Genomic DNA, 21,960 nt, shown 5'->3' with positions numbered 1-21,960 from the left:
TCTAGCAGTTCAAATCAGCTATGATTCCTGAGTGCCTACTACATCCCAATGGTAAAGAGATTTTTTTTAGCAATGGTTATCTTTTCATAAATGGCCTTAAAAATGAAAATATATAGAAAATATCATATGAATAAAATAAGTAAATACTAGTTTGAACAATTGAGCTGTGGCAAAGCAGTACATATATTAGTTACCAAAATGAATGACACATATTTGAGGAAAGAGATAATCACTTCTAAGCTAGAGTCCTCAGGAAAAGGGAAAATTTGAGCCAGGAATTCAGGACTGAATAGAGAAATGGACAATGAAAAGGACAGGGAGCCGGTTCCAGATGAATGCAATGTATGAATTAAAAATGCAGAGAGAGGGGTGCCTGGGTGGCTCGGTGCTTGAGCGTCTGCCTTTGGCTCAGGTTGTGGTCCCAGGGTCCTGGGATCGAGTCCCATATTGGGCACCCCACAGGGAACCTACTTCTCCCTCTGCCTATGTCTCTGCCTCTCTCTGTGTATGTCTCTCATGAATGGATAAATAAAATATTTAAAAAACAAATAAAAGTGCAGAGAGAGAAAATTGAATGATGAGGTTGAGAAGCAATAAAATATTTTTATCTGGGATGCCATGGGATGATGTGCTTGAAAGGAAGACTAATGCTTTCTAAATTAGAGAATTAGAAGAGAATGTACTTAGATAGCATTTAGACCTGGAAAGGAGGAAACACGAATATACCATGTTTGATGCATCCATCTTTGCTGGATGAGAAAGCAGGTAGGAAATCATAGTATCATATAGAGCAGGATAAAACCCTGGACATTAGCGAGTCCAACCACCTCATTTCACAGATTCCCAAGTGTGAGGTCAGGTCACTGTTTACCAAGGGTTTTTGGAGAAAGACATTTGAAGGACTGAGGTGAGTGAAGATAATTTGAGGAATCTGCTGAGGTGAGGAATCTGTTGGAATATGTGACACCGAGGAATCACCCAGTACATGTAGGATGAAGGGAAGCATCACTGAACCACAGTAATCACCCAGCTGAAATTAACACAAACCTTTGGGATAGACAAAACATGGTTCCTGACTTTCTCCCACAAAGCCCTGAATCTTGAGAACAAAATCCAGAATCCAGATGATAGTTGTGATTTGAAATTGAAGAGGAGTATGATACACCTTGTAGAAGTTTGAAGAAGCAAGAAAGTCTGAAATACAAACTCCAGGAGGACAGGGACCATTATAGTCTTGTTCACTGTCATATCATATCCCCAATGTGTGGAACAGAACTTGGCACCATAGTAAATGCTCAGTAAATGTTTATTGTGTGTTGATGGTATAAATGTTTTTTTGTGGGACTGCACTGAATGAGTTGAACCATGATATTTACAACGAGTAAATAATGGTGACTAGTCAGAAAGGATGTAAAAATGGTTATGAGTGTTGAAAGACTAGGGTTTCTTGCACTAAAAGAGAACCAGTTATGTTGGGGACGAGGGTATAGTGGTCAGAAAAGGAAGGTGTATAATAAGGAAGATGCAATGCAAGAGAAGAAACTCCAACATCACAAAGAAAAGTATTCAGTGATGCTGGCCAGAATCTGAGCATCCTGGTTTATGAATCTTACAAAGAAGTAACAATAAAATAATAGAGGCTTAATTAATATTTGCAAAGTTTAATTTAATTGAGATCTCTGAGACATGATAATTCTATTATTTAAACCAAATGGATATACAATTGAAGAGGCATGGGTAATTTTTAAGATCACTTCTTACCTAAGTTTATATGATCCAATGAATTAGACCAGAGATCATTGACAACGGTCTTCTCAGAACTTTCCTGGGGCATTCTCACATGTTTCCTGAAAGGGAAAATAATTCGTACAGGGCAATAGTGGATTAGTTCAAGAATATCATAATGATTAAGAGCACAGACTTTGAAATTCTAGTAAAATGGGGATTTTAATAGCTACTTTGCAGGTTTATTATGTAGATAAAATAATGCAGCATAGTTTTAAATGGCCCAATAGAGCTATCAAGCCACAGAAAGACATGAAGGAAACTTAAATGCATATTGCTAAGGGCAAGAAGCGAGTCTGAAAAGGCTATCTGCTGTATGATTTCAACTATATGACATTCTGGAAAAGACAAAGTTATTATAGAAACAGTAAAAGGATCAATGGTTGCCAACAGTTGAGGCAGAGGAGAGAGGGAAGGATGATTAGATGGAGAACAGGGGCTGTTTAAGGCAGGGAAACTATTCTAATACTACAATGGCTGATACATGATATTATGGACTTGGCCAAACTCATAGAATATACAACATCAAGTGTGAAACCTAATGTAATTTATGGACTACTTAACAATAATGCATCAGTATTGGTTCATCGGAATTGGTTTTCATTTGCTATTCAGTTTGTGATGATTTGATGATTTGTCTTGGTTCATCATTGCAACAAATGTACTGCACTCCTACAAGATGTTAATTAGGCTATATTAGTTTTCCAGGGCTGCCATGACAAAGTACTGCAAACTTTGGAGTTTAGAACAACAGAAGCATTGTCTCACAGTTCTAGAAGCTAGATGTCCAAAATCAAGGTGTCAGCAGGGCTCCTTCTGAAGACCCGAAGGAAGGATCTAGTCCATCTCTCTCTCTCCTAGCTCTGGTCATTCAGGCGTCCCTTAACTCCCCACCTCAGGCATTCTCCTTATGTCTGCACATGATCTTCTCTTTATGTATGTCTGCTTCTGTGTCCAAATTTCCCCCTTTTCATGAGAACACCAGCAATATCAGATGAGGGCCCATTCTAATAGCCTCATTATAACTTGACTTACATATACAAAGGCACTATTTCCAAATAAGATCACATTCTGAGGGGTTAGATCTTCAATATATTTTTTTAGAGGGAGGGGATTATACAATTCAGTGCAAACACAGAAGAAACTGTGGGCAGGGGTGGAGTATATGAGAACTCTGTACTTTCTATTCATCTTGTCTTCAAAGTTGAAACTACTCTAAGAAATAACACCCAATTAATTTTTAAAAAAACATTAAGAAAAAATAACCCAACACATTGTACATATTCAACAAATGTTAGTGACTTTCAGAAGCTGCATTAACTAATCCAGTGTCCCTAACACAGTAGATTTTATTCTTGGTGTATTCCAAGATGAGTAGTAGCATGGCCCAAAGTTCCCAAAGACTTTCCCCAACCAATTTGCTATTCAGTTTTTGATGCTTTGAATGTAGACAGGACTTAGCTCCTCTGGCTAAGAAACCTATCTGCTCACAAAGTTCTCCTGCCCTTGACTAGGTTTTGTGGTGTCATTACCAAAAGAAGACGCTGTGTGTCAACTGATTTGGAATCTGTAACACTGACTTATTATTTAATTACAGCAGCATGTGCCCTGTCTTAAGAAAATCTAGTGTTTTGGGGGCCCATATTGAAAAGATATATCAGTAGGTAATGACTCATCTGCCTTTGTAAGGAGTTTTTTACCCTTTACACAGAAGTCATGTCAGAGTTCTTTTATTAGCATGACAATAATCCTCTCCTACAATACAAAAATTTACACTTTTTTTTCATAAAACTTTCAAGAACCCATCTGTCACATCCATGGGTACATACCTTCCTCAGACTACAATTCTCTTTCAGACTAACCTGTCCATTTGTGTCCCTCTACAGCTCCATGGTTTATACAAATCTCTTTGCTTTGACACTTCATCACTTCATTGGTTGAGAAGTTTGTTTCCCAATCAACGTTGCTGGAAGGAATTCATCACTGACTGAAGTTAGGGAAAGAAAGGAGAGATTAGGAGCTGGGGACATGGAAGCCACTGCCCCCCAGAAAAGGGAAAAGACCACTTACAGTTCTACCCGTACATGACTCCCCTTAATAGGACAGTGCCAGAGAAGTTCAGAGGAGCTCTGTGGTAGGGGAGTGTGATGATTAAGGAAGACCTCTAGCCCCATCCTGGTGGGAGACCAACTGAGAACCTCTTCCATAAATCTACACCTTCCCTTCCCTGTGCCATCTCATACACCCAAAGCAGAGTCATACCACACAGTACATAGATGTGTGTTCTCTCCCTCGGATACACTCACTACATGTCCATAAACTGCAACCCAGAAAGGTTGTGTAGATGCATCATACACTGACCACCGCCCCCCACCTCTAGTGCGCCACGTATATACTCAGCAGCCTCCAAATGAGTAATTCATAGACAGATGGACTTTTTCTGTGGTTGGGAAAGAAAAAAAAAATAGTGCCCAAGTAAGTAATAAAAGGTGAGAAGTAGGTGGAGAGAATGGATAGCAGAAAAAGAATTTGGGTGGGGAGAGAGCCAGTGAGTGAGGATGGGCAGCTTACTGAGTGAGTGCTCCAGGACACTGCCAGGCTTGGCCAACCCTGTGCATCTCCAGCCTGTTCGTCGCTGCTTATTAGCACCTCCACCAGAGGTGCAGGCTAAGGAACTCTACTAACAAAGCAGCATGCACGACTGCTTAGCTTGCGTGAGGGAGGAGCACAGGCTTTAGAGGATGCTTTTCAAGCTACTTGGATAAATTCAGAAAAGTGAGATTGTTTACTTACAGACAGACCTCTCTCTCCCATTTCTGTTTGCCGTTGCTATAGTTATTTGCAAAGTGGTTCATCTACAACAAAAGACTGCACTGAAGAAAAAGACCAGAAGAGTTTAGTCTCTCACCACACCTAGCATTCAGATCCCCAAGTTCAGCCCCACTGTCCACAGGGACGGTCTCACCCTGCACTGTGCTCAGAACAAGAGCCCACCCCAGGGTGAAAGATACCCCCCCACACACCCCAGCCTCCACAACCTCTTAAGAGATGCTCAAATCACTTTTTTTTTTCCATTCTCATAACTAAGGGGAGATCAAACTGGAGGACAAAGAGACATTTATGGTTGATGAAATGGTAAAGGAAAATGGATTCTTTTCTTCCCAACCAGCAAAGTACTTAGAAAGTACTCTTGGGGGATCCCTGGGTGGCTCAGCGGTTTAGTGCCTGCCTTTGGCCCGGGGCGCGATCCTGGAGTCCTGGGATCGAGTCCCCCGTTGGGCTCCCTGCATGGAGCCTGCTTCTCCCTCCTCCTGTGTCTCTGCCTCTCTCTCTCTCTCTCTGTCTATCATAAATAAATAAATAAATATTTTTTTTAAAAAAGTACTCTTGGTACGAGTAAGACAGAAAAACACCTTCAGATTTTAAAATTCCCAATAAACACCAAAATTTGAATTTCTAGAAGATTTATAAGCAGTATAAATAATACCCTAAGGGATAAGAGAGGGGGAAAAATGCAAACATTGTATAGTTGTGTTTTTATTGGCAGAGATTTTATTTTTGTTTTTGTGAGTTTTTTAAGGGGAAAAATGCTTGAGAATAAAAGAACCTGACAATTTATATAAGAAGCTTTCTGAGCTTGGCTTCAAAATCTCAGTTTTGTTTTTTGCCCCTTGCAACAAAGATGTCATTAGGTGATGGCTTTAGGTTTTGCACAGTTCCTTATTTTCCTATGCAGGGCAAATGGCTCGTCTCATGTGCACAGAAAGGGCTGGAAAATATTTTTTGTGATCTGAGTGCAGCGGAGAGTCTAGGATTCCAGAGGAAGTGGAGGCCTCCCGCTCCACACAGGAAACAATCTTCAAGCAGGCCTTAAATGCCAGATTCCAGGCCGAGTTTAACTAACCACTGACAGCTCTGTAAACAAAGCAAGGACAAAAAGAGCCCGCTTCCCCTTTTCTGGTAGTCATTTTGGGTTTGGGGGCTGCAGGGGAATTCTGGAATACTTGGCTTCATGGCACAGAAGCGCAAGGGAAGCAAGCTCCTCAGCTGAAGAGCTGGAAAGGGAAGATCTTTCTGGGATTAAAACCATCACGGAGGAGGTAGGAAAGGATAAAATGGTTGGGTCACAAAACGAGCCGGGACTTTTGAGCTCTGAAAACAGCTTGATCATATGCAACTGCTTTTAAAAATGCTGCTACCTTATATTTATTCATAGTAGTATTGCTGTGGTCTTTTTTTTAAAATCATTCTGATGTTAATATTCTTTCAGAATATACAAATTATGCCTGGATACTTCTATTATTTTATTACTATTTTCCCTCTTTTCCTTTTCTCTTAATACCCACATATTTCCTTTTTGGCCACTCTTCTTTTTCTCACACTTTTTTTCTCTTTTCCTCTTTCTTTGTTCACTTTTTCTTAACTTTTGTCTGTGGCTCCAGCAAGTTATAAAGAACAAAATCATTCAGTAGCTCTTCAGCAATCTTACCAGTATTTCAGATCTTCAGAGTCTATCTCCTGAGGTTTTTATTTATTTATTTTGAACTGTAATCCTGGGATCTTACTTATTTGTCCCTAATAGTTTCATGAATGAGACTGAATTTAACACGCGAAGGACTCAGCTCAGGAGTCAGAAGCTGGTCACTGGCCACCTTGCCAGTCTTCTAAGGTGTTTTTCTTCAGAGCAAAGAAGAAAAGAGAGGGTGAAACAATGGTGGGGATGGTGGGGATGGTGGGGAGCCAAAGGTGAAAGTGTTTCATGGGAAACAATACTTAGATTCATCTGTGATATTGACCTACCTCCTCCCTGCTAGGTCCAGATTCTCCTGTCTCTCTAGACCTGAAGCCACACCATGGATGACTTTGAACGTCGCAGAGAACTTAGGAGGCAAAAGCGGGAAGAAATGCGTCTCGAAGCAGAAAGGTAAGGATCTAAGTTGAATGGTGTTTGTGTTCTGTTATTAACAATGCTGGTTTCAGGCTTCAAAGATCATCACTCTAAAGGGCCGAGTCTATTGCACACTAAACTGTTTTTGCAAAAATAGTTATGGAAAATTTTCCTGTTATGACTCTAAATTGTGCATTAAAAAAATAAAAGAAAACCAACATCAAGGAAAAGAGAGATTCTGGAAGAATCAAAGAGTCGCATTAAATCAGGAGCCTTTCATACTAGAATTTTTAAATGACAAAGGCAATGTGTGGATGAAAGTTTAAAAAGCAGTTATAATATTGAAATGACAGGAATATGACAAATGCTGACTATTGAAACCAACTAGGAAATGGGAGTCTTTGGTCTAAAAATAAAAAGGCAATAAGTCCCAGATGGATCCTGTGACAAATTTTTATTCATATTAGAAAAGTAGCCAAATTTGGTAATCCACATATTAAAGGTTAATAGTTAATAGAGATTCTGAGTCTAGTTGGAAGCTGTTCTGTTGTGTGAGGCCTCTGTCATGGTGAGTTCAAGGGCAGGTTGGGGAAGTAAAGCAATTATATGAATGAAGCACGGGGCATAAATACATCTTGTAAAATGGACAGTGGCATGTAATGTGGCTCAAACCAGAGAGAGTAGGCATTCACAGGAAGAAAAGTAGTGCACGATGATCTTACAATCAAACTGATTTTGCCTCACACCAATGTTAATGCACAGATGAAAAGATGGTAGTAAGGTGATCCCTTAGCGATCCTGCAGTACAAAACAGGAAACTTACACCTATAACCAAAGTTGGTGGGGACATGAGCTTGATATATGTATATGGGGAACACAAAAGAAAGTAAAATTACCGCCTTTGATTAACCTGGTCAGAGTAGGCCGCCATTCATGGGATGACAATGTACATACGTGTGACACCGTGACTGGTACCTGGGCTCTGTGGGCTCAAGTCTCTGCTCTGCCTCAATGAGTTGTGTGGCCATGAGCAAGTGACTTCCCCCTAAGCCACAGTTCGCTTATTTGCAAAGCAAGCATAATAGCTACAGAATCTGTGTGGTGGTTGTGGAGATTGTTGAACTTCATAACTGGCCTAGCCAGTACCTGGCACATGGCAGATATGCTTCCTTAAATGCTAGAAGTCATTGTTGTTTTTGTTTTTTAACCATTTTCATTAGCTAAGCAAATAAGAAACAACAATAGAGCCATATAGACAGCCAGAACTAAACATCGATGCCAAGGAAAGGCAGTCATCTTCCAGCGATGAAACCAGTCAGAAAAAGCTCCTTGAAAGTGATAGGCCATGGAGGATGTTGTAACAGTGATGAAGAACAAAAGGAGAGCCATCTCAGGGAGGGAATGACACCAGCAAAAGCTCACAGGTGGAAATAAGAATCCTGGTGTAGAAAACCTATTGATCGCTCAATGAGGAATGAGTTGGACTCACACATCTTGGGTGTTCCTATTTCCCACACAGGGCAATAGACAGAGACTTATCAGGGGAGCCGTAGGTGATAAGATGCTTGAAGAAAGTGATCTAGAGTGCACTAGAGTGTGGGAAGAGTGAGTATATGGTAATGAGGGCCTGAATCAGGGCAGCAAATATGGAAATGAGGATCAAGTATGAGAGTTTTAGAGGGAAAATTAGCCAACCTTTCAGGAAAGGGAGAAACTCAAAGATAATTCCAAAGAATGTAAGTCTGAGGAGCTGGAAACTTCATGTCCTAGATGGAGAAACTCATTCCATTCTTGAGTGTACATGGCAAGGGGGAAGTATTTAATTTCAGGGAGAAACCACATCCAAATGGAGATTCTCTCCAGGCAATTGGAGATAGAAATGCTCTTTGTTCAGAAAGGGAAAGAAATTATTATTAGAGGATAAGTTAGGGCATATCCAGTGTGGGGCTGGTTATACAAAAGCTGAAGGTGGATGGTAATGATAGTGTCAAGAAAGCAAGTGTAGAGAGAGTGAGAGGTCATAAAGACAACAGAAACCATCAGAGGAGACAAAGGTGTCAGGGAGATCGGGGGAACCGAGGAGAACATCCATGTTGAGTGGACATCACCACCTTATAAGCAATATCCAGGCCCAGTGGGACAAACCTCTTACTCTTCTCTGTGATGTGTTATATGGCCTCAGATCCAACTGAGTCAATAAAATATCTTTATCCAACAAACATTTATTAAGCACCAACCAAATTTCTGTGTCTATGCTAGAGACAGGGAAAGCAATGGTGACATACACACAGATATGGTTTATACCTTTATGTCCCTCATGGCTTTCTAGGAAACTAATGTACAGCAAAATAAAAAAACAGACCAGGCCAGAGTGTGGAGCTAGAGGGACTCAGGAATGAGTACAGAAAATTGGGCATCAGACACCATCAGTATCTCCAGTGTCTTTGCCTTCTAGCAAGGAGGGAGATGGGGAGTAGATGTGAAGGAATGGTACTACCACATTGCTGTGGTTAGAGCCATACTGTAATTACACTGAATAAACTCAGTTTCTTTAGAACCAGAATTTTGCCTAAGAATTTTCTACACACCTATATGGTTCCTTCCTTCCAGTTTTCTATTTTGTGTAGTAGGACATGTCTTCCTTTAAAGTCAATCATTAAAGAAATGTACTAAGTGAAACTTAGTTGGTTACCCTTAATCATCTAAAATAAATATACACAAATTTATCCTAACCTTTTAAATTTACATTTCTGTCTGTATTAATTCTTTTGGGATATTATGTTCCACCTGGTTCCTTTTCTTTCTTTCTTTCTTTCTTTCTTTCTTTCTTTCTTTCTTTCTTTCTTTCTTTCTTTCTTTCTTTCTTTCTTCTTTCTTTCTTTCTTTCTTTCTTTCTTTCTTTCTTTTCTTTCTTTCTTCTTTCTTTCTTTTTCTTCTTTTTTGAAAGAAGTACTTAAGTACCTCTCTACATTTGTACCGATCATCTTTTCCTGTTTTAAGATGAACTTTCTATATAGTTTTGTTATTCCAGGATGTGTTAAGTAAGTCCATCCTCCCTCTTTAGGATTTTGTAAAATCTGATCATGTATGGAAAGTGAAGGGCAGGTTTTATGGTCCAGCCAACTTTGATGGTAAAGTTAAGGGTGTGTACAGGAAATAGATGGTCAGAACCAGAAATCAAGGACATCCAAATTTATGGTTTTGATCTGAAGATAAAGGATTTGGAAGACCCTGGGCAAATCCCTCTTCCTTTATCTTTAGACCATGGCTTCCTCATCTGTAGCAGGTGTTGGTCTTTTCTCTGGGGGACTGATGGTCATTTTTAAGTTCATTTTACTTTTGATATAGTCTAACTTTTTAAAATATAATGGTCTATATTACTTTATTCAAAACAATAAAGCATTTTCCATTTTGGAAAATGTGACCCTATGGCCTTACGCATAATTCCCTGGGGCCAGACTGAAGAAGACCTAACTTTCCTTTGGATTTAGGGAACAAAAAGAAAGGACTCAACCCAGATCAGGAATGCTGGTGGAATAAATTAGTAAAAATAGAGTGGCGCCAAGGCTCAGAGCTGCAGATTCATTCATTCACACTTTCAACCAATTTCTGTTGGGCATCTACTCTGTTCCAAGCCCTATTTTGGGCATCGAGCGTAGAACAACAGAAAGACAGACTTGAGAAAAGTATGCTTAATGCTTTTAAACCTGTACAAAACCAAGTGTGGATCAAGAAACTACATATTGGGATCCCTGGGTGGCTCAGTGGTTTAGCACCTGCCTTCAGCCCAGGGCGTGATCCTGGAGTCCCGGGATCAAACCCCATATCAGGCTCCCTGCGTGGAGCCTGCTTCTCCCTCTGCTTCTCTCTCTCTCTGTGTCTCTCTCTCTCTCTCTGTGTGTGTGTGTGTCCCTCGTGAATAAATAAATAAAATCTTAAAAAAATAAACTACATATTTATATCCTCAAGTATAATTTATACCCTGCTATTCATTGATACTTATTAAAGATGAACTATGCCCATTGTGTGCTATACCCCTGCATACAGTGTGAGGAAAGGGACAACACAGAGAAGAGAAAGTCAGTTGATTTCCACTTCTTGTACATAAGTGGTTCCAAATAAAAATACCCTGTTATTTCAATTAGTTGTTATTGAGCTTGAGTAGCAGGTGCAGTTCTATTTTGCAATGATAAATAATTTAAAACTCGTACTCTTACCAGATGTTATAACCACAAATTAAAACAAGCCAGATTCTTATACATTTCATTCCTCAGAATAAATTTAAGAGGCTGTTTAAAAAGCTAACGATACACTTTGTTCCGTGCTGGCTTTCTGGGGTTTGCGACTGGCATGTTCTCACTGCGTCACACATGTCCTGAGACTGTCATACACCTACCTCATTCTGCAGGTTGTCCTCTAGTGCATTTCAGGTCATGTGGCTTTCCATAACCTAGACTGTGAACCTAGTCAATCAAACACATCCTTCCCTTCCTTGTCCTACCGTTAGCCTGTGCATCATATTGTTATTCACCTTGTCCTTCATTTGGCTATCACTCTTGAGTCCTTATGGTGACGTCTTTAGATTTGGTAAAAGCAGGTACTTCATTTGATCATCAAAAAGAAATGTATTGATTATCTATATAGTGCAAGATACTACACTGAATCAGGGGTATGAGTGGCCACCAGGCCAGGCAGTGTCCCAATAGTCATGAAGCTCACATCGTTGGTGGATTAGTAACTTCAGAGCAATCCTGAGCAACAGGGGGAGAAAAGATTCAGTAGATAAAATAAATTTGGCAAGTAATCAATGAAAATTCTAAATGCATTGTTTCTAAGTAAAAGATACTATTTGTACACATCTCAAATTAAACTGGATTTTTAAATCAGTTGCCTATTTGAACAAATGATAGTTTTGTTCTTTAATATTCTTCACCTATAGCATGAGATTTAAAAAAACTAATGGGTATATTCTGCTTCCCTTTCGATAGCTATCTTTTATTTCAATCCCTCTCTGCCTTTGTCTCTGTATTTTCAATACATTTTAATATATTTCACCCTAGTCTGTGTACATCTTCATTAACACATCTTGATTCATGTGTTTCTATTTCTCCTCCCATCCGTGTACATAATCCATCTTACCCTGGATTATTTATGCAGGTGCTTTTGTATCATCAGGGAATACATACATTACAAGGGGAAAAATGGGGGAAGAGGAAATACTTTCAAGGGGGTCAAATTCAACTCTCTTCCTACTCAAATAGAAAGTAGCAGTAGAAAAAAAATGCTAAACTTTTCACATGTATCTAGTAAAGATAGACTGATCACAGCACCAGCATGAGGTATATCTGAATAGAACATATATGTTCTACACAAAGGAAGAGACATAGAAAGGCACAACAGTGGGAGACAGTAGATCTTAGCAGTTAAGGGCGTGGGCTGGGCTGTCAACTCACAGGTCTGCCACTTATTAGCTATGCGAGCCTAAACAATATTTGATATTTCTAACCTTGTTTTCTCCTCTGTTAAATGGGGGAGATAATACTCACCTTATAGAGTTCTTGTGGGGAAACAAAGAGGTAATACAGCAAAGTATTAACACAGTACTAATCATCTAGTGTTTATTACATAATCACCTTTGGAATGACCATTTTTGTCTATTGAGTGTTACTCAAATAAACATCACTCTTCACTATCACTGTAGTTATCTAATTTGATTCTCTGTAACACACAACGAATTCAGGACGCTCTTATACATTTGCCACAAAACAAAACAAGATAAAAAATATGAAGATTTTCCTTCTGTGCTTCTAAGAGGCTACAAGAACCTTAGGCAAGATGAAGAACAGTAATTTGCTACTGAGTGATGAATTTTGAGTGGAGGTGACAGGTATCAAGGTCTGAAGAAGGACTGTGTTGCCCCAGCCAGAAGGAGCCAACACCAGTTCGGATTGAGCTGCTCTTTTACATGAGCTTGGGTTTATCTGCTGAGAACCCTGCAGTGATGTTTTCTCCACGAGATCGTCAATGGGTCACACTCTTCCCCTTCCTGGGCTTGTTCCCACAACAAGCAGCTCCCTCAGTTCTCAAGACGTGAACTCATTGCATTCCCAGCTCAGGCTTTCCACATCCAACATTGAGTTTCTCTTTCTGATCAGAAGAAAGGCCCCTATTGTAGAGCGGTGTTATCAGATTCAGAGGCTCTTAGACATAAATAAAGGGAATGAAAACACTGTTGCTGTTGTCATCATTCATACATTTTTACGAGCCTCTGAAATATACTGATGATTAGACATTTGAAAGTAAATATTTTTACTGTAGTAGAAAAACAGTTTTTTAAAATCCACTGAGTCTAAGTAGTTCCCACCCAGAACTCTGTCACTAAAACGTTTTGCTAGATTTAATAGTGTAGTCAATCCATGGTTCTACAACATCCATACACAAAAACACTTTCATTTACAACGCTTAGAGTTATGACCTTGACATTTTAAGTTGAAATCTTTTAAACGCAACTTCTGTTTTTCCGTAATCAGAAAATCATTTCTCATTAGGAAATTAAGTAAAATATTCCTTTGAAACGGTCTAAATTATTAGAGCAGCTAAATTGGCTCAAAACTATGCTGCAGTTCTCTCTGAAAATTGATCACTCCAAGGGGCAAAAAAAAAGTGTTAGGATCTATCTCTTCATTTTTGCTTTAAGTTAAAAGGGTTTTTTCAAGTAGTTCATTTGAAACAGATTTTAAACTATTTCTGTAAGGTTTTTATATATTTGATATGGGTTAGGGTCAGCCCAACTTGAATGTAGGGGCATGGACAAAATGAGATAGATAATTTTCACCTAAGAGATCTTTCTTTATTTATTTGTGCCCAGCCATGTGAAGAATCAATCATCCTCCCTCTCTTGTTCTCTCTCACTCTAAATAGACATTATTTATTGCCTGTCCGTTCATAAATGGTCAGGTTATAAACGGTAAAGATGGCCTACTTGGACCAGTCTCCACTAACCTCATAATTCCTCTGCTGCTAAAAGTATCCTACTTTAAGGTGACCAGAAGGGCATCAAGAGTCTAGGATCCTACCCAACATGACGGCCATTCAACAGAACTTGAATATCTAGATTCTTTTTAAAAACGCTTTAATTAGGACGCCTTGGTGGCTCAGTGGTTGAGCATCTGCCTTTGGCTCAGGTCATGATCCTGGGGTCCCGGGATCGAGTTCTGCATCAGGCTTCGCAGGGGGAATCTGCTTCTCCCTCTGCCTATGTCTATGCCTCTCTGTGTGTCTCTCATGAATAAATAAATAAAAATCTTTTTTAAAAAATCTTTTAAAAACACCACTTTAATATGTTTTTATTCAAGTATAATTAACATACAATATTCTATTAGTTTCAAGTGTACAATGCAAATCTAGATTCTTGAGGACCTCTAATGCTGACTCATAGGTTCCTTCCTAGGAAAAAAAATTGAAATATGTATATATAAGTCAGTACATTTAACAGTTTAAATAGTGAATTTTTCTTTATAGGCTGTGTGTGTGACACAATTTATCAGTCTTTAGTCACTTCAGGAAAGGCAGGATGATGTGTTATTTAAGCATATGGGTGACAAAGTCTGATAGACCTGGGTTCAAATCCTGACCTTGACAACTACTAGTTGGGTGGCCTTGTAACAAATTGCTGAAACTTATCTTTTGCTTCTATTTCTTTATGTATGAAAATGGGGATAATTATACTGTCTCATTGTGGTTGTGGAGATTAAACTAGTCAACCTGTGTAGAGAAATTAACACAAAGTCTGGTGCATAGTATATGCTCAACAAATGTTAGATGTTACTATTAAAACCATATTAGTGAGGGCGCCTGGGTGGGTCAGTCGATTAAGTGTCTGCCTTCAGCTCAGGTCATGATCCAGGGTCTCGAGATTGAACCCTGAGTCAGGCTCCAGGCTCAGTAGGGAGTCTGCTTCTCCCTCTCCCCTCTGCACGTGCTCTCTCTTGCTATCTCTCTCTCTCTCAAATAAATAAAATCTTTTTTAAAAATCTTATTAATGTTTTAGTAAGCCTTTGGCACAAAATAATATTTTACTGAATTTGAATCTTTATTTGTGTCAGTTCATTCATGATTTGCCACATTCTTACTACAAAGCTTCTTTCCTGCACTGAATCTGAACCCTTGCTTACATGTTTCTGTTGAGGCTGGGAAAGAATTTAATCTTTTGGCCACATCTAAGTCTACTGCACAAATGAAATAACATAAATAAAATCACATACTGTAGCCATGTGGTTAATTTTTTAATTCATTAACAATATGTCTTTTATTTAAAACATTAAGTATGTAAAACGGAACTCAGAATTTTTCCGAAAGAGTTCAGTTCAGCAAAAAATGGTTCTCAAATGGAAAAGCATGTCAACCAAATGTCTCATCTAGTGTTGTAAAGAAGGAGCCATCATTTGTTTAGCATCAACCAAATGCCAGTTAGGTGATGCACTCTCTATAGCTTATATAATTTAACTGTTAAAACAACCCCATGTCCTTAGATAGTTTGCTTAGGCTGAATAGTATAGATTGGAGGGCTGGCTTGTAAACAACAGAAGCATTTCTGGAGGTGGGGAAGTCTGAAATCAGGGTGCCAGCAGAATTGGTATCTGTGAGGTTCTGCTTCCTGGTTCATAGACAGCTGCCCTCTTGCTCTGTCCTCACGTGGTGGGAGGCGCAGGGGTGTTCTCTAGGATCTCTTTTATAAAGGGCACTCAACTCATTCATGAAGGTGCCATCCTAATGACCTAAATCCCCAGCTCTAAGCACCATCACACTGGGCGTTAGGTGTCTACATGTGAATGCGGGGGGGAGGGCAACAAACATTTAGTCTATAGCAGACCTGGATATTATTATTCCTATTTTACAGCTGAGGAGTCTGTAGGTCAGAAACATTAGGTAACATGTCCAACTTCTTATAGCTAGGGAGTGCAGTTCAGTTCTGCGTGCCCCAAACCTTAAAACCTTTCTACTGTAACAGATGATCAATGGAATTTTTCATGTTTCAGCTGGTTGTCTTGGCTGAAGGTCCATTATCTCTACGATGCCAAAATAACTCCTTAAGACAGGGGGAAGAAATCATTCAAAGAAACAAACTGTAAATGAGGCTATTGGGTCTAATTGAACTGTTCTTTATGCTTATTCGGGTAAATTGCTTATGTGTGTAGACACGGTCATTGTTTTCTTGGCCCTCGAAAACTGTGTTATTCCCATTTCATAGAAAAATAGAACCAAAGGTCAAGTTTTCCCCCTAAAGCCAAAGAAAGCCATTGGCATCACTGCTCTTGGCTTTTCTTTGGATTTTTCTCAATAAGACTATGGTCACCATTAGGACAGGGACATAGTCACATCATCGCTCATAAAAGCTCGCAGCTGTCACTGACCTTATAGATAATCTTCTGCAATGGAATGTTACTTTTTCATTTTTGGACCACACACTACTTTGAGTCTTTGAAGAAAGCTGTAGACCCTCCTCCAAGAAAAATGCACATATGCACCCATAAAACTTGGCTCTTACTTTCAGTGGCTCCATCCACAGACCTCCTGGGGGCCTGTGAAACTGTGGGCCAAGAATCCCTGATCTAATGAATTTTAAAAGCTTTATTTTACATATGAAGAAACTTAAGTCTAGGGGTGCCAATCTTCTCAGAATCACCCAGCCAAAGCTGAAGCAGAGCCTTCTTGCAGTGTGCACTTACTCATCTCCCTGGATAAATGGAGCTGTCTGTAACAAATGCTCTGGCTACTGATTAGGACAGTTGAGCATACTTCTGGGAAAATATATATGCTAGAATGTATTGCACGCAGAGTGGAGTTTTTTTAATTTGAAAACGATTTGTGGATAATATTTCTAAATAAAAGGGGATTAGGTCAGATTACTTCGTGGGAAGTAAAATGAAAAGCAAAGGAAGAGAGAGTGGAGAGGCAGAATGAAAACAACTAATTGTTAAGAACTGGGAACCCAAGTTTGCCAAGTCGAGAAGGAAAAAAAAAAAACCTGTTGATTTTGCAAATAGAACCCTATCTGCCGTCAATTTTAGAATTCTTCTGTTTGGCATATATTATCTTGGCAAGGTTTCTTTAAGCAAAGCTTAATTGTGACAGACACTAAGTTATCATGTAGGATTTCTTCATCCTTAGCAGTTTCATTTAGCAACTCAAACTCCTCAAAGGATTTTTCTCACTAAATATGTAAAAGACAAGAACTGATTTGATTCCTTTTTTTTAAAGATTTATTTTTATTTATTTATGAGAGACAGAGAGAGAGGAGAGAGAGAGAGGCAGAGAGAGAAGCAGGCTCCATGCAGGGAGCCCGACATGGGACTCGATCCCAGGACTCCAGGATCAGGCCCTGGGCTGAAGGCAGGTGCGAAACCGCTGAACCACCCAGGGATCCCCCTGATTTGATTCCTTAAGGAAGATTTAGTGCTTCATTTTTGTTACTACGGTCTTTGGAGAGGATGGAGCAAATTGGAGGGGGACACAGACCTGATGCCCTCCAGGAAACAGAATTGCTCAGACTTGGGTTTGAATCCTAGCAAGGTTACCAAGAATAACCCTTAGCCTCTCTAATCCCATTTTCTCATCAGAAAAATGGCCATCATAGCAGCTCACAAGATTTCACATAGATTATAAAGCACTAGATGGATAGATGACAGAAAGATAAATGGTAAGTAGGTAGAAAAAATAAAGAAACAAACAAGAATATACGTGAATATTTGGCTGGTGCTCAGTACTCACAATCTGTTGTTGCTATTTTTTAGCTGGCTAGAGGACAGAGTAAGGAAGGAGCTGTCAGGAAAGCCATCTCTGGGTCATGTCCCCAAGAATCACTGACTGTGCATAGTTCCCATGTCTTCAGACATTTTAATCGAATCTTCACTCTGTTTCAAATCTGTTTTATTTTTTTATTTTTTTTATTTTTTTATTTTTTAATAAATTAATTTTTATTGGTGTTCAATTTACCAACATACAGAATAACACCCAGTGCTCATCCCGACCAGTGTCCCCCTCAGTGCCCGTCACCCATTCACCCCCACCCCCGCCCTCCTCCCCCTCCACCACCCCTAGTTCATTTCCCAGAGTTAGGAGTCTTTATGTTCTGTCTCCCTTTCTGATATTTCCCACACATTTCCTCTCCCTTCCCTTTATTCCCTCTCACTATTATTCATATTCCCCAAATGAATGAGAACATACACTGTTTGTCCTTCTCCGATTGACTTACTTCACTTAGCATTATACCCTCCAGTTCCATCCACGTTGAAGCAAATGGTGGGTATTCAAATCTGTTTTAGCACCTACCTTGAAAGTTATGGGAGACATGAATATGAAATCTCCACACAGAAAAGAAAATCTACCTCCCTATTTCTAACATTCATTTTCCCTACTGGTTTTAAATTAAGATAAAAATACAGGATAGTTTGGTAACTTATATAGTGGGGTCTTTTTTTTTTAAAGTCATATATCTAATATTTAATTAATCATCTATTTTATTTTTATTTATTTTTTTAAAGATTTTATTTATTTATTTATTCATGACAGAGAGAGAGAGAGAGAGAGAGAGAGAGAGAGAGAGAGAGAGGCAGACACACAGGCAGAGGGAAAAGCAGGCTCCATGCAAGGAGCCTGACGTGGGACTTGATCCTGGGGCTCCAGGATCAAGCCCTGGGCTGAAGGCAGCGCTAAACCGCCGAGCTACGCAGACTGCCCTAATTATCTATTTTAAATAATTTTCTTTTGCCTTATGGAATTATCACTTTTTTTCATATTACATAATTGTGGTTTTAGTAACCAAAGGCCTCTCAACCACATATATAAATACTATACTAATAATGTAAAGAAAGTATGTACCCATTTTTCACAAAATAATTCTTAATCATTTTTTTCTAAATTCGTGATTTTATTCATTTTAATTTTGAAAAAGCTGATACAGGCAAAATTATATTATGTAATGTATATAGAAGTTGTAAATCATTATAATGCATATATTATAAACTTATCACTGAGCTTAAGATCTAGGACATTTCCGTTACCACTGAAATCCCTCTCTAATCCCACCCCCTTGCTTCTCCATCTACAGAAATAATTAATATTCTGAATAATTTGTTTTTTAATGTAGGCTCCATGATGGGCATAGAGCCCAAAGCAAGGCTTGAACTTACCACCCTGAGATCAAGAGTGGGGTGCTTAATGGACTGAACCACCCAGGCACCCCATAATTCATTTATTTTTAACTAAAATTCTAAATAAGAAAGTATGAATTAGGTACCTAGTCTTTCTAGAACCTTGTGATCCAGAGCATTCCAAAGATTCTCTCCAGAGTCAACTGAAGGTGTGAATGGGAAGCCTCTGTTCCCTGAGAGCACAAGAAGTTTGCCTCTCTAAACACAGGATCAAAAGGGTCTTTCTGCTGTGTAAGGAACCTTGGAGAAGTATTACAAACCAAGAATTCTCTACAAAGAATTCTCATCAAAATCAAATGAAAATGTAACAAAGCATATCAAATACGTATATTGAATCTATGTTCTGCCCATTGGTTTTCTCACTGACCAGCCAAATATAAGAGATCTGCATTTGTAGCCTTCATTCGGTCAGTCAGGTGGGAATGGCACACAGGAATGATTACAAACTATTCCAAATTCTTAGTCAAAGGAAATCTATCTCAATTGCTTTGAAGTCTTCTAAGGAAATTCCTGACCTTTATTATTCCAATGCTCCTTAGCAGTATTACAAGAAAGTACCATTGGAGATGATACATGAGCATATTGGAATGATGTAGTGGCTGTATAACTAGATTTTCATTCATCTGTGAATGAGGTTAAAAAGGAATAATGTGCATACTTTGTGAATCTGATCAGTTCTTTTCACTAGTGTGCTATCTACTAAGCAATGTTCATCAGCAGTTTTGTAAGAATGTAATTTTTAAAGAACTTTGGAAACATTCGCTTATTTTTAAAAGTTTAATTTGCTAACTGTAAATCATTTTCATGTATGCAGTTCTTAAACAAATTTCTAATGTTTTTTTCACCTCGTGGAAGTCAGCAAGTATGTTCAAACATAGTTTCAAAACTCAATTTCTTTTAAAATATTCCAGAATTTATACGGCCTTTCTTCTAGTTAGTCCAGATTAGTGAGATCTGACGTTGCATTTGAGGTTAGTACCAATTGACTAAGTTAAAATGTGAGAGTTTATTTTCCATTTCATAACTCCCTACATCACATACAGTTCCTTTGTTGGAATAAAAATCTTGGTAAAGTACACATCAGCCACTATAAATAGCAGCCATAAGCCTGTACATTCAAGAGAGTCTCCAGAGAGTGTATTTTAAACTGCACAATGTTTAGAATAGGAAATTCTTCCAATGTTCATATTTTCCATTGTGGGTGACACGGACGATCCCCTATCACATCTTCACAGGCTTCCATTTTCCTGTACCATTTAGGAATCCAACTGATAAGCTTCCAGAAGATTGCTCAATATGTGCTATTTATTTGCCTAAGGCTAACCTGTGTCTTATTGTCCAGTGAGAATGTTGCATAATTAGGGGCTCTCCAAATGAAAGCTAGGTAACTCCCAGAGCCGGCACCAGCAACTAGATAATGAAAGGGTCCTTTCTTTCTGGAGTTTGTAGCTATACTGTGTCTACTTAGCAGTCAATGCATTTTTGATTCCCACAGAAAACCATTTACTGTTGGCAGGTCTTTTGGGGGAACTCAAGAAACTAATGTGGAAAATAACTGAGCAGGAAGTGGACAGACAAGCAGGATGAGATGATGGGTTATCATACTAGTTCAAAGACAAGAAACCTCAGCAGGTGTAATGACAATGACATCTTCCCCAAGGCACTGCTGGCAACTCTACTTGATGTATCCCTCTGCCCCCACTCCTTCCTTGAACTGTCCTTCTGTTTCTCTAATCAACTGTTGTGTAAATCTTGATTTTTTTTTTAGTGGGGCCCGTTTAGGGGATCTAATATGCCCCATTTCTCCTCTCTTGACGAAGAAGATGAGAAGCTACTCTTGAGGGGCCTTGGACAAAATTGTGATATTGAAAGAGTTGATACCTGATGCCCTTCCTCCCTCCTACTCCCCCTTTAAGAGCCTGTAACTCTTCCTACCCAACCATGAAAGCCAAATATCCCAAATATGTGTCTGCTTTCTGAGTCAGCATCCTCAGAGTATATCCTGGCTACCCAGAGAATATCATAGCTACAGATGCTCCATGGCTTACAAACTGAACAGAATGAAGTTTTCAAAACTCAGGGCTGAGGCAGGTTGGAAATTCCTAATGCTTCCGTTTCTAAGTACTTCACATCACAAGAATTTGAATATAAATTCTATCTCATTGCAGCATTTGTCAGAGCTGTGGTAGAGCTGAACTGGGGAGGCATACCCTGTAGAAAGGAGTTAGCTTTCCAGGAGAACTCCTTCTGAGTGCAGAATTACTGCTAGGAGACATATTCTGGTATCCTATTGGGTTATATGGTCGGAAATTAAGACTCTCCTACATTCTCTGGTAAGAGTTTGAAAATCCAAATCACTGGACCCACACTCGCAAGGTAACATGTCCAAGAGCACACAGTCAGTGGCCAGGCCAAAATCTGGAAACTGTGTCATTTCTTCCAACTCTGGTGCTTTTTCCTTTGTGTTATGCTGTGCCCAGACCTCTGCCTCTACAAAACTCCTTTTAGATCAAAGATAAAAGAGGATGCTGGGTAAAACTTTAGCAGATCTGGACTTCCTCACCTTTCAGACAGAACTAATGCTCCTTAGGGTGGCTGAGAAAATTAAATAAGATATGAACAGATGCCATAAAAAATATATAGGGTGGTTCACATGACATGTTTATTATTTAGAAGAGCCAGTATGATTCATTAAATCAGATTCACTTCTATTTCACTCTACATTAAGTTGCAAGTTTCATTCTGATCATATACTGTGTTCCAAAGGAATTTTCATACTTCATGCTTGGCTAACTTATGTGATCTAACTGGCCCTCAGGCATTCTTGACTTCCAGAAATGAGACACAGACAAAATGCAGTAAAATGTTACCTGTCACTCCCCCTAGAGCCTGTCATCCTTGGAGAGAGCTTAGGACCTCAATTGCAGATTAGAAAAAGCAAAACCGTTTTATCTGCCCTTTCCCTTAGTCATGAATTAAGGAGAAAATTCAAAAGATTTAAAATGATGGCTTTATCTCAATCAAACTTCAACCCAGCTGTTGACCATGTAACCTGTCTGGTTTTGCATCTAAGTC

General features: G+C 39.1%; 1 protein-coding gene across 4 annotated transcripts in view; it reads left to right on the top strand.

Annotated features, from left to right (window-relative positions):
- Positions 1–21,960, top strand: part of CALD1 (caldesmon 1) — a 189,071-nt gene that overhangs the window by 79,147 nt on the left and 87,964 nt on the right. For all 4 annotated transcript variants that reach the window (XM_055334651.1, XM_055334652.1, XM_055334650.1 and 1 more), the window contains one exon: positions 6,600–6,709. In XM_055334651.1, the coding sequence (XP_055190626.1) occupies positions 6,639–6,709 (71 nt within the window). In that variant the 5' untranslated portion in view covers positions 6,600–6,638. The remainder of the gene's footprint in view (positions 1–6,599; positions 6,710–21,960) is intronic.

The sequence above is a fragment of the Nyctereutes procyonoides genome, unplaced genomic scaffold, assembly GCF_905146905.1.
Source record: "Nyctereutes procyonoides isolate TBG_1078 unplaced genomic scaffold, NYPRO_anot_genome, whole genome shotgun sequence".
NCBI classification, from domain to species: domain Eukaryota; kingdom Metazoa; phylum Chordata; class Mammalia; order Carnivora; family Canidae; genus Nyctereutes; species Nyctereutes procyonoides.
Note: the sequence above shows the minus strand (reverse complement) of the source record. Positions and strands in the feature narration are given on the sequence as shown.